At 36.2% G+C, this 13,259-nt stretch overlaps 1 protein-coding gene across 3 annotated transcripts in view; it reads right to left on the bottom strand.

The window, feature by feature from the left end:
* Fmr1 (synaptic functional regulator FMR1) overlaps positions 1–13,259 on the bottom strand; it is a 35,685-nt gene that overhangs the window by 15,333 nt on the left and 7,093 nt on the right. For 2 of the 3 annotated variants that reach the window (XM_068769645.1, XM_068769658.1), the window contains exons 4-5: positions 4,448–4,611; positions 3,042–3,251 (exon numbers count right to left, since the gene is read on the bottom strand). In XM_068769645.1, coding sequence (XP_068625746.1) covers positions 3,042–3,251; positions 4,448–4,611 — 374 coding nt within the window. The remainder of the gene's footprint in view (positions 1–3,041; positions 3,252–4,447; positions 4,612–13,259) is intronic. The other variant, XM_068769652.1, reaches the window with a different exon arrangement.

The raw sequence follows: 13,259 nt of genomic DNA, 5'->3' as shown, positions 1-13,259 counted from the left end.
GTAGTTGTTTTTCCAGTGTAGCCTTCAAGTACTTTGTTGATTTGTTTTATCTCCTCAATTATGTCAATCCCCATATTGGCATTTTAAGTTTGGTGAATAGCTAGTAGTAAAAAAGTATTGAAGAACCAATGCAGTATTACATCAACAAACCAAGACGAAATTGATATTCCAACTTTTGACAAATAGACACCTCGGTAAATGTTATAGATAGTCCCACCTATGTAGAAAAAAATTCACGTACCTCCCTAATACCCCGGTCTTAAATGACAATTTAACCTTACTTTTTGAACACAGTATCTATATCAAAATTCTCTTCAAATTATTGCAGTTTAGAATTAAAAAAAAAGCATTTTTAAATATTCATTCTATACTTTTATATTTTAATGGAATCATAGATATGTTATATAGGTATCTCAACTAAGTCTAACTTAGATAACCGAGATATAATATACTTATCATAACCTACATCAATATTTTTGCTGAAGGTATACATAGCAAATAAACCGGCATATACTATGACAACATATTTCAAAGTTTGTGTCCATCAAGCCTCCTACTTATCAGAAAGCCAGTATGTTCTACTGGTACAATAATAGATACACCTTAGTTATGTTTTAAAAAGCTCTCAAAAATAATTATAATTTAATTTTCAATAAATAAATATTAAATTGTATATGTAAAAAAACCTGTTGGAAAATAAATACTACCAGCCCAACATGTGTCTACACGCTGTCGGCCCTGTACATTCCAATATAATGTAAGCACCTGTCTTGCCTGATCGGTGAGTCTGCCTTTCAAGACAAGAGGACCTCAAACAAAGCTCATTGCTTGAAATCCTTGTTAAGTGCTATTATCAAACATATCCAAATGTACTTAATTTAATCATATGTATCAGAATAAATTGGAGTATTCTTCAAGAAGTTTGGGATACACAATGCGATTAAAATAAGAATAGGACCGGCCTAGCGCCATGTTGTGACGTCACAACGGGAACTTGGTATAGTGTGCAAAAAAAGCAATGTTAAAAAATAATACCAGTGGCTAAAGTCACTCGCTCGGTTACCTTCGAAGCAGTTTCCAAATGCTTAATGAAACTTCCAAATACATCACGCGATATATGAATATTGCCATCTGGCCCTAGTACAATTCTTGCTTGTTTTAACTGGTCCAACATCATAATGGCACGTTTTTTCTCTTCCTCGAAGTACTTATCAACATTGCTGATAATCTCTCGAGCTCGCCGATGTAAAACACTACCTCTTTTGCTCATTGTAGAACAAATTAAACAATCAACAAAAACAATTATTATTTTTTTTTTTATTTTATATATTTAATGCTGACCGTACTTATATGAGTGAAGTTAGCCGAGAGCCCGTCCTATTCTTATTTTAATCGCATTGTATATACATAACTAAATATAAATCTATGGCCTATGTCCATCAGTGGATCTATGAGTAAAGTCAATATACATTGATTTTCCCAAACCAGTGAAATTATAGTAGTAATGGTCCGAGCCAAGATTTTCTAGAGAGCCCTAAAGCTTTGCTACCTTAAAAAGAGTTGTTAGACTAAGCACACTCAGCACCCTACCTCCCTCGCACCCATGGAATCTACAAATGCCATTTATATACATTACCTATTGTAATTAGTTCATGTAATTTAATGGAATCAAGCGTTACCTCGCAGAAGTCCATCCTAAGTAAGAAAAGGACCAATATTTAGTCACTTCCGCACATGCAGTGGTAGTCATGCAATAAAATGCACCGCCCGCCAGCCCGCTGATAAATGCGTATGCGACAAACCATGTAAATCACACAACCACCACCGTGTTTGGCGGAAGTGGCTAAATATTGGTTCTTTTCTTACTTAGTTCATATAAGTATTAAATGTTCATTCGGCTCTAGACTAAAGCCCAGAGCATTAAAAGTAATAAAAGAAAAAAGTACAATCGAGTTCAACTGTCCCCTACATATTTATGAAACAGGTGTCTTTTCTCTTTCTTATCTAAACACATAGCTTACATTTACTACCTTTACAAATGACCAGAGTATGAGTTACATAAGCAATACAAGTGAACCCATAAGAGTCCACTGAAGACATAATAAATTGAGTTCAGAACATGAATGATCACGCAAAATTTACCTGCTTATAGTGAAGTTGTAAAATGTTTTCAACTTCAACTATCAATGTTAACAAATATTTTAAAAAGCTCAGTGACTTGTAAAATTTTGGTAGTTTGGTAGAAATGTAACTGTAGGGGTTTCATTAGAACCAGTTAAATTTTGAAAGTGGTTCATGAGAAAATAAAAGTACCAGGATTAGGGCCTGTGAAGGAAACCTCGGCTGGGGTTGTTACTAAGTTACAACTCTGTCAGTTGTTGTGGTTGATGTTGCATGTACATTGCATTTCATATAAGCTCAAATAATCTGAATAAGCTAATAGTTGCCAGCAATGTAGAGGGTAAAATGGACAAACACCACCATGCTCAACAGATGCTATGGTGCTCTAATGAGAAAAATGGTAGCGTAGACATAACACCTTCAACCACAGCATATTTATTCTTTTATATATGCTTCATTAAGCACTTTGATATAACATACATAAATATGTATTTGTATACAGACTACTGCTAGGTGTGGAAACATCTATTTTACTGAGAACAACTTGGAAAGGAACTCTATAATTACTGTTTCGAAGACAAGTGTACTATATTTCTGTTGTAAGTTGTATCAAGTCATATTTCAATAGGCTTTATTAATCCTTCGCGGTCGACAGCCTTATCTGGCTGGGTAAGGTGGAAGTCGACAAGATTTTCGGGCACATTTTAGGTTACATAAAATTACATCATAAATGACATCAACGCTTTAGGACCCTTCTCAAATACCTGTAAAGCATTTCCATCACTTGAAGCTAACGTAAGCATTAGAGACCTACGGCCCAAATAGCAGTCCAACCACAAAGGATTAATCACACACTACTTTGACCACAACCCTCAGTCATGAGGAAACGACTAAGGCATAATTGATAAAGATGAGCTTACCTGAAGTGCATCTCCTGCAGCATGTTGGCGCGGCGCTGGGAGGTTTCGCAGCGCGAGATGACGGCCAGCGCCCCGCGCTCGGGCACGAACCACACCAGCGCGGCGCCGATTGCCTTCTGGAACTCCTTGTGCGCGTTCTCCACCTTCGCGCTGCGGACCACAGTAACGTCTTCATAAGTCGCAGTCGCCTCTAGCCGCAGCTGACCACAGCTGCATTCATTCATTTACACACATTAATATTCTGCACTGGTAAACATTATAGCTTTCACATCTCTGGCAAATCTGAAAGTAGAAAACTGAATACACAGGGTGATGGTGATTGGTTGTAGGTATAAAACCTTTAAAGTTGTGAATGTAAAGTTGTTTGCTATTTATCACAGTTTCATAAATAATAAATAATGTAATGATAATACAAGATAAACTATTTTCAAGATTTGATTTACTAAGTTTAAAACTTTGCTGACAAATGACTTTACATTCAACCGTTTAAAGCTTATGCACCTTCATATTTCTAATCACGATCATACATCACTTATGAAATCAATGTAATTTTCAATGAATTATATATATGAACATATCCAACACCTCAGTCTTATAAGGTTGAAATTATTATTTCGTTATTTCTCAATATAGTCTCAGTTGAAACGATGAAGATATATGTACTATAAGACAACAATTTCCAATCTATGGTGCTTGTATTTCTTTTAAATTACTTTATTTAAGGCACAAACACTGACAAGTTAAAACAGGTAACTTACATAAACACATTAAAACACTTTACATATATAAACACATACCCCACATACATTTTTTTAAAATTATATTTACTATGAGAGTCTAAAATTGACTATACCAGTAACAAAGTTCATACTTGTGACTACGAATGTTAGGTTGGTAGAATTGGTTTGTACAATACATGCTTACACAGGCAGTTTACAAGAATCATCATTTTAACTCGGGATGAGAAGCATAGGGGAATCTTTGAAACATCTCATCAAAAATACTGCAATGTCTGAAAATGAAGGTTTGACCAGTGTGTTGAAGGTGATGACTTATGGTTTTGAGACATGTTTGTTTGCCATATGCCTTAAAAGACTTGGTCAACCAGAGAATAGTAGATAGGAGCTTCTCTGTCAAGTTGAATCAGAAATGAGGAGAACATTCAATCCAGAATAGCTCGTCTTGAACCACTTGCTAGTAGACGCGGCATGGTTAGGCTCCCTCCTCCTCCTCCTCCTCTACCAGGTGGAGCGACGACATGGTCAAGGTAGCAGGAAGTCGCTGAATACTTTTCGATCTTCGGGAAACCCATGCCTTGTAGTGGACGACATAAAGAGAACCCAACAATAACAGTCTATGCAACAATAATCCAGGACAAAAAAGGTTCGCTCAAAAGTTAAACTCACTATTCTTTGAGATCATCTGGTACGGGTATTTCGAACTTGTGGAAGGTGGTCTTGTCGATGGGGGTCTTCTGCGTCTTCACGCGCACCCGGTCCTTTGGCACGATCTCCGTGTAGCAGTTGTCCCACTCCAGGTATTCTATCACCAGGAATTCTCCCCTCATCATCTGGAAACGAAACCAGCGTCATTATCATCGCGCTCCAAACAATTACAGAAATAATGGAACTGATAGGGAAGTACGCTACCTTTAATTTTTTTTAATTTTGGACTAAACCGTTCATTTCATCAAGGAAAGCGACACACCCTCGAATCGAAAAATGTAATGCGTATAAACAATCCAATGTTTTACGAGGGTTATGTCATGAATTAACTGACCCCCGATTTCCCATCATCTCTTAGAGATTTTGTGATCTCTCGAGAAATATACCCTACTTTTAATTAATTTTTATATTTCAATTAAAAAATATATCATTTCGTACGTATTTCAAAATGTCTTAAAGTAATGACTACATATGAAAAGACAGTGCAAGTATACAATAAATCCACATATACTGTACTTTTATGTTTTCAATAAATACAATTTATTTAAATAAAATTATATAAGACAAGAGACATGGTTGCTTACGACGGGCCTTATAACCTTCAAGGTCACCCAGAGAGCAAGGGAGATGGCTATATGCTCGGAGTTTCGTTGCGAGAACGAAACAGAAATGGGATCGGCGAGGCAACCAAAGTCACCCACGTAGTTAGAATTGCCAGTCTGAAGTGGCAGTATGCGGAGCACATTGCTAGTGCAGCTAGCGGCCGTTGTGTGAATGTGAAAAGGTTCGATAGAGAAGTTGGGTCACCCTCCATGTGGCCCGACGACCATCAAAGTCGCGGGGATGTCTGGATGCGGTCACTGGCTATCTTATGGGGGGGGGCTAAACCTGACCTGAGTGTACTCTTTAAATAGGCATTTATTTGCGGCACGCCAAAAAAAATTTTTTTTTCAAAAATCAAAAGGATTATGATGCTATCTATGTAGGACACTGAATACAGGCCGCTTCCCAACCGGTCTAAAAATCTATAGAAGAGCCCCATGTCCAACAGTGGACGTTCTAGTTAAAAATAAGTGCGAACAATAAAATAGAAAATAAAAATGAAAAGTATATACAACAAAATGTTTAAATAAAATTAAAAATAAATAAAACTGAGAAATTAATGTTATCGTGAAATGAAAGAGAAAGGCGTAAATGTGGAAATAAAGATGAAGTACGAAAGATTATAAGAAGAATGCAAGAGCGCAAAGAAACGTAATGTGCACAAAAAAATATTAAATGGAATAAAACGACCCTGTCCTTCCCAAAGTTAAAAAAAACAGTGTTTATTATATCTGTGGAGTTAAACACAGTTATTGTTTCTGAAATTAAATAAACGACATTCAAAGCAAACTCGTATTGATTATTTTTAACATTAATTCTCGTGATTATATATTACAGATTAGAAAAAAATATAAAATTCGTTTCACACGAATCATTGACACATTGTCAGTTAACTAAGAGAAATGAACTAATATATAGCTACTTCCGCTATGCAGTAGTAGTCGTGCAATAAAATGCACCGCCCGCCAGCCCGCTGATAAATGCGCGTGCGGTAAATAATGCGAAACAACTACCACCGTTAAATCACTCAACACGTGTTTCATCCTTCCACGGGGCATCCTAAGATTTTAGACCGACCAGTGCCAAACACAGAGTGACCTATATATTAGTCCCTTTCTTAATTTGGATTGAATTCCGGGCGGGTAACAGATCTATTAGATATTGACAGTTAATTATGGATATTTCAAATAAATAAATTACTATGTAAAGTATATTTTTCCTTATATATACACACAGTACGATATAAAACATTTAAATTCTCCGCTAAATCGTTAAGAGAATCTATATATAGTAGTCCCTTTCTTAATTTGGATCGAATTCCGCGCGGTAACAAATCTATTAAAAAAAGTATTTTGAAAGTATTTTTTTCCCTATATCTAATATATATAAATCTCGTGTCACAATGTTTATACTCAATGGACTTCTAAACCACTTAACCGATTATAATAAAATTTGCACACTATGTGCAGTTCGATCTAACTTGAGAGATAGGATAGTTTAAATCTCAAATTATAGTCGCAATTTTAATTTATTGCTAATTATTGTCTGTTATTATTTGACAGTCACAATTATCTGTTAACTCCAAATGATTCTAACAGATGTCGATACCTTTCGACTGGGTTGAGTAAGTAATCAATAGATGGCGCTGCTATGGTAAATCTACGAACGTGTCATATAAGCTACATTTTAACAGCATAATTACCACGTGTTGTTGACGCTATAAAATTAATTAAATTTATTTTGTAGTGAACGAAATACCGTATAATTCAATTATTTCCACTTTTTAAATTTTCACAGCAACGCGTGGCCGGGTCAGCTAGTATATATATATATATACACAGTACGATATAAAACATTGAAATTCTCTTCTCAGCTAAATAGTTAAGAGAACCTACAACCTAGTGTATACTGGTATAATATATACGGGAGGCAGCGCCGGAGAGGCACTTAAAGTTTCCGTACAAACAACACTACGAAGCTTTTAGGTTCGAATTCGTTATGTGCCGAGCGTATCGCTCTGAAGGCGCAGCTATTTCAAGACTTCAATAGCGTACGATGCATCGACTTTCAATTGAGATGTTGGTCTCTCAACCTTTTATACACAAAACAAGTATTGAATAATCTAGTTTTGTAGTCACTCTTTATACAGGATCACATGGGACTATGTGTAAAAGCTACAAAAGGGTGAATCGTCTATATCGACCCCTAGGGGTCTATGACAACCTTCAAGGGGTCTACGTCAGCGAAAAAAAATCTGGGGATCCATGAAATGAAAATGGGGGTCCACGATAGTGGATCTCAACACATACACTGATAGTACCTATTTACTTACATCATACTATCTTATAATATCAAAACGTTTACATTATTTATAAAAGTACCTATGAAACAAAAAAATTATTGCTTATGTTATTTTATGTTTATTTAATGTTACGTATATTTTACATAACAGATACAAAATTTTATTTTGAGTAGTTTTAATTTAAGTTCAATTAATAAATGTATAAATTAACATGTGTTTTTACTTTAAGTTTTTAACACTAAACTTCACTACAGTTAGAAATTTACAGGAAATCAACATCAGGTAAGTAGGGGGTCTACCCAACACGGAAAAACATGGCAAGGGATCTACGACACAAAAAAGTTTGGGGAACTGTTACAGATCATTTTTCAGAAAAAAAATACTTTTTACATCAATTTTCAGACAGATAAACAAATAATTGAGCAACTCGGAAGCCAATGTTAAGTCAAAAATACAAAAATTGAGAAATTAGTATTTTTTGAAACATTCTGTATATGGATTTTATCCCTGATAAAAGTTCATAAAGAAATCCCTAGCAAAGCCGTCTCCATACTTTGCTTGATTTGAACAATAGATAAAACACATGTTCGAAGTCAACGCCCGTATACGGCGTACGGATAATGTGGGTGGTCTTGGCACGCGGCTTCGTTCGTAGGTGCCAAAAATATAAAGTCTGCAAAACTTACATGTCTACATCTTACGTATTCTAGTATTAGCTTTCTCTAACATCAGACGAACATTTTGTTCTAAGATATAATTGACACATTTAATCGAACTATCCATCTTAGATATTTAATGGAATCAGGCGTTACTTCGCGGAAGTCTATCCTAAGTAAGAAAAGGACCAATATTAAGCCACTACCGCACATGCAGTGGTAGTCGTGCAATGAAATGCACCGCCCGCCAGCCTGCTGATAAATGCGTATGCGGCAAACAATGCGAATCACACAACTACCACCGTTAAATCACTCAACACGTGTTTCACCCCTCCACGGGGCAACTTCAGGAGTTATGTCACACCGACCAGCGCCAAACACAGAGTCAGAGGAAGTGGCTAAATATTGGTCCTTTTCTTACTATCCATCTTAGGACAATTATTTTTTTAACCCCATGGCATGTGGAGCGTATACGACCCCCGTTGCACTATCCGTTCAGGCCATTTGCAGTTCTCATTGAAAAAAACAAAGGATTCTTAAACAAATGAATTGCAGGGTCGAATATAGATAACTACACATCACGCATGCGCTTACGTAATGCATATTAAAATTAACAACTTTTTCCCACTAATTATTGCTTTGCAGTATTGAAAAATGTAAAGCAATGTTTTAAACGACTTATTTTAATTTTTAAAGTACGGGTCGTACACGCCCCACGCGGCCCGTATGGAAAAATCTTCAAAAATTGCCGCGGCTCAGAACGTGAAAAAAAAAAGTTTTATCAGTCTAGTTTTTTTTTTATTATTTTACAATATTATTTTTTTCGTTTTTACTAAACGCAGACAGTTGGGAGAGGGTTGCCGCTATTTCTTTCTCTTTAGATCTGCGAGGCACGACAGCGTTTTATATTTGCAATTTTTCTTACACATTTTTCTCCTACAAGTCAAATACAGTTAATCTATGTCATCTCATAAATGTTCCTCTACCCTCAACAATTATTTTTTGAATATCAAGCAATTACAATATACATACCCACCTTATAATAATCAATATTAACAATTTATGATTATATGTGTTATAATACGTCACCCTTGAGTCAAATTAATACATAAAAAAGAATAAAAAAACCAAACATATATTAGTTTAATTCCGATTTAAGTTTGAGAAGCGCCGGGTAAGTTAACAATGACTTAATGTTTAAATCACCAAAAATGAATAGAAATTATTGGTTTGATAAATATACGAAACTCGGCCCATGTAAGGGATATAAGTCATATTTATGCTAATTGTATATTCAGCGACGGGCACGTAAGTTAGCAATTAGCGGGCGATCCTTGCGAGTGCCGAACCACTGGCCGTATCGAGGCTACGGTCACCATGCAGGCGCAATAAGCGGGATATTCCTATTCTACATTGCAGTTGAATTAACCGCACACACACGCACGTACACACACACACACACACGCACGCACGCACGCACGCACACGCACAAACATATAGTTAATTTAGTGTCAATAGTTTATTGTGTAGTAAAATGTTAACCGAAAAGTTTCAGGAATAATAAATAATGTAATGATAATATACTACATATCGCTGCCTCCATCTAATAAAATGAAAATCGCAGATATATATTTTACCGGATTTAAATATTTGCACAATCTACGTATTCCAATACATCTTGTCATTTTTTTATCATAATTTTCTGGCTAAAAATGGCAGAGATATGCAATTTATTTTTGGCTCCAAATAAACAAGATAAACCACAAACGAGAATAAAAATATTTTACGGTAAACTTTCTTTTAGATATAAATATTCAAAGAATGTTCAGAATAAAATTAGCTTTCAAAACTACACAATTAAAATAATTTTGGAGACATTATTATTATATAGTTTTTCGTGTCTCCTGAAAAGTTACATCTTCGGACATATCAAAATTATTGTTTACTATACATTAATGAAATATGTTACATTAATGTAACATATTTCAGAGTGATCACTTAATACAAAGTGAAAAGCAAGTGTTAAAGCTTTATAGGTTTTTGTTCATATATGAGCTATGTAATGGCCCTCTTTTAAAGCATACATTTATAACCAATCAATCTTTTACAATAATAAGCGACAAATAACACGCGGCGACGGACTAAGCTCACTCTGTGTTTGGCACTAATCGGTGTAACATAACTCCTGAAGATGCCCCGGGGTGAAACACATGTTGAGTAATTTGGCGGTAGCGGTTGTGTGATTCGCATTGTTTGCCGCATGCGCATTTATCAGCGGGCTAGCGGGCGGTGCACTTTATTGCACGACTACCACTGCATGTGCGGAAGTGGCTAAATATTGGTCCTTTTCTTACATAGGATGGACTTCCGCGAGGTAACGCTTGATTCCATTAAATAATCAATCTTTATACATGTCAACGCAGTTACAACGGACGACAATAGGTGGCGGTAGTTGCAGATAGCCTCTGGCTACCTATAGTAAGGCGGGTTAGGTTAGGTTAGGTTAGGTTAGGTATAATATGTCACACTTAACCCGTTCCTTACCGCAGTACGTTCCGCCAAAGTGACTATACGAACCAGACAGCGCGCCGCAAAGTGTGCACATTGCATGACCAGGTAGCCTGATGTTCGAATTTTCTCATAGTGTTACATATTTAAATATTTTACCGGTATATCAATTAAAAATGTAAGGTTGGATAATTCTTAGTAATTTTTTTGGCTGTGATAAATCTTAAAACAGGGATTGACGTTCATATTTAGATTCCCGTCTATTTCCCTTTGCACAGCAAACAACGCACCTTGTACTTCGATTTATTACTACTGATTTATAACTTGAAAGTAAAATGTATTTCTATCAACCTTTGTAGATTATTATTGCAATGATACTAATGTTCCAAATTTTAGTTTCCAAATAAATACTGTACTTTCAAATAATATTTTTTGAGTAAAGGCGCATTCAATAACATGATTGTACTATTAGAGGAATATATTGAATAACAATGCAATATAAGGTACGGCAAGTGATGATAAATGCGGCGCTGGTACATCACGGCGTGTCCAGTTGAAGCATGCTAACTTCGGCATTACCGTCAACACAGGGACGCGCCTCGCGACGACCCTCCGGTGAATGGTGCTCCCCTATCATAAACGGGGCCTTCGGAGTCGAGTGAGTTTAGGGTGGGGGCCTTAAACTCTCAGTACCTTCGGCGACTCTGAGGTGGACAATGGTTCGACGTGGTTTCGAACCATCGTGATAGCACCACGAGGGTTAAAATAGCACGGCGCGAGGGCAGACCGCGTGGCGATCCCTGACCGGGAGATACCGCGGTCCCAAGTGTAGCGCAGAGGGCGACCACCGGGGGGGTTTAGTGGGTGGCAATCCCACATACCCCTGTCCTCCCCCCAGAGGCAGGGCATCTTGAACACCGGAAGATTTCCCCCACCGAAACAAAAAAAAAGGCTAACTCCGGCACTGGTAACGAAAGGGTAAAGTTGAGTCCGATTTATCTATAATAAGAATTAACAGAAACTCGGCATATATTACTTTAATTCAGGTTTAAGATTCTCGCGGATTGTTAACAATTTTTACAGCCTATTTTAAATCGATTGAACTCTTTATTCTATTACATTAAATACCTCTATTAAAGATTGTCATTGTTTAAATATGTTTACCATGTGTTATCATAATTATTAAATATGTGATAAGATTTCCATTATCATTACGTGTTGTACTACATATTTGACGACGAAACAATTTTGCCTATAACACGGTGCGTTATCTATTGGCATGTACTAAATGTATAACAAGCAATAGCATTATTAAGCAATAATATTGATTAATGTATTATTTTTAGTAAAAAAAAATTATTGTTATACTGTCCCGTGAAATGTACGTTAAATTATGGTCACCCTATTCGGAAATATAGACCGCCGACTTACACCGCGTATACGAAATCATTCCGAGCCGAGGCGAGTTTTTGCCAACCGGAACACGGAGCAGTTTATAGGGTAGAAATAATATTGTATAAATAGAAACAGGTTCTACATCGCGTCTCTGATTACCTACCCTGGTTTCGTTAAAGATTGCTTGGCTTTGTTCAATATATTACCTATATTTATTTATTATGGATATTACATTGACTTCATCTCTCTCTAATTATAATACAGTCATACCCCGCGTTACGCGAGGGATACGTTCCAAAAAAAATCGCGTTAACTGAAATTCGCGTATAACGAGGTTTATGATTAAACATAGTCAAAAATTATTACAAAAAAATACAAATATTTTGAATCATCACTTTAATTCTAGGAACACTTTATGCAATACATACTCTTATTTTTTTACGGAAAAATACATCTATTGTCTTTTGGGTAACGTTTTGTTTACGTTCTTGTAAAATACGTTCATAACACCCAACACTGTTTTTAATTGTTTGACAGATGGTCAAGACACCACAGAGAAGTTGATGACTACATTATATTTATATGCACTCTTTCGCGTAATTCGAGGCATTTGAGCGCGAAATTTGCAATTCGCGTTATAGTGAAACCGCGTATAACGGGGTCGTGTAAAGCGGGGTATTACTGTATATTTTTAATCACAATTTACTTAACTCTGTACGTCAATTTAGGGTCTTAAAAGTCGTGGTTTCAGGCTACACACACCCATTGTAAGGCATCTATGTGGGGATATACATGCATTTGCATTCTGTGTGGTATATTAAAACTCAGAGGACGCTACGGCTGACACTCTGGAAACTTGTATATTCTCTACTAGTCCACTAACAGTACACTTGTGTGTAAATGAGAGAAAAATTATACAAAAACTAGAATACTGTGTGTATATACATACAAATTGCAACCGTCAACGGCTGACAACTTAAAGATTCTCAAGTGCGAGTCGATAGGCTTGGTTAGCACTGTGACATAAAAATTCCAATAAAAAAAAATCGAAATATTAAACAATTCAAATAACTAAGGCACGGAAGATAATCTCTGTGGAATTTAGAAATAATAGTATAAGGAATCAAGTCCAGTATTTTTACATTATAATATATTAATATGATATTTACAGTATAGGGAGTCGCCGAATCAACCAATAGTACGTCAAAATTAATACCTAGTGCTGTCTCGCACGCACAGTACCTACGCGCAGACCTGTGCGGGGCGCTCACTCACCCACTAGTTGTAGGCCCCAAAATGCATCTATATA

The sequence above is a fragment of the Battus philenor genome, unplaced genomic scaffold (genome assembly GCF_028537555.1).
Source record: "Battus philenor isolate CCGP_79_NKW_IND1 unplaced genomic scaffold, ilBatPhil1.0.hap1 SCAF_10, whole genome shotgun sequence".
In the NCBI taxonomy this organism is placed as follows: domain Eukaryota; kingdom Metazoa; phylum Arthropoda; class Insecta; order Lepidoptera; family Papilionidae; genus Battus; species Battus philenor.
This window is presented reverse-complemented; position numbering and strand designations above follow the sequence as displayed.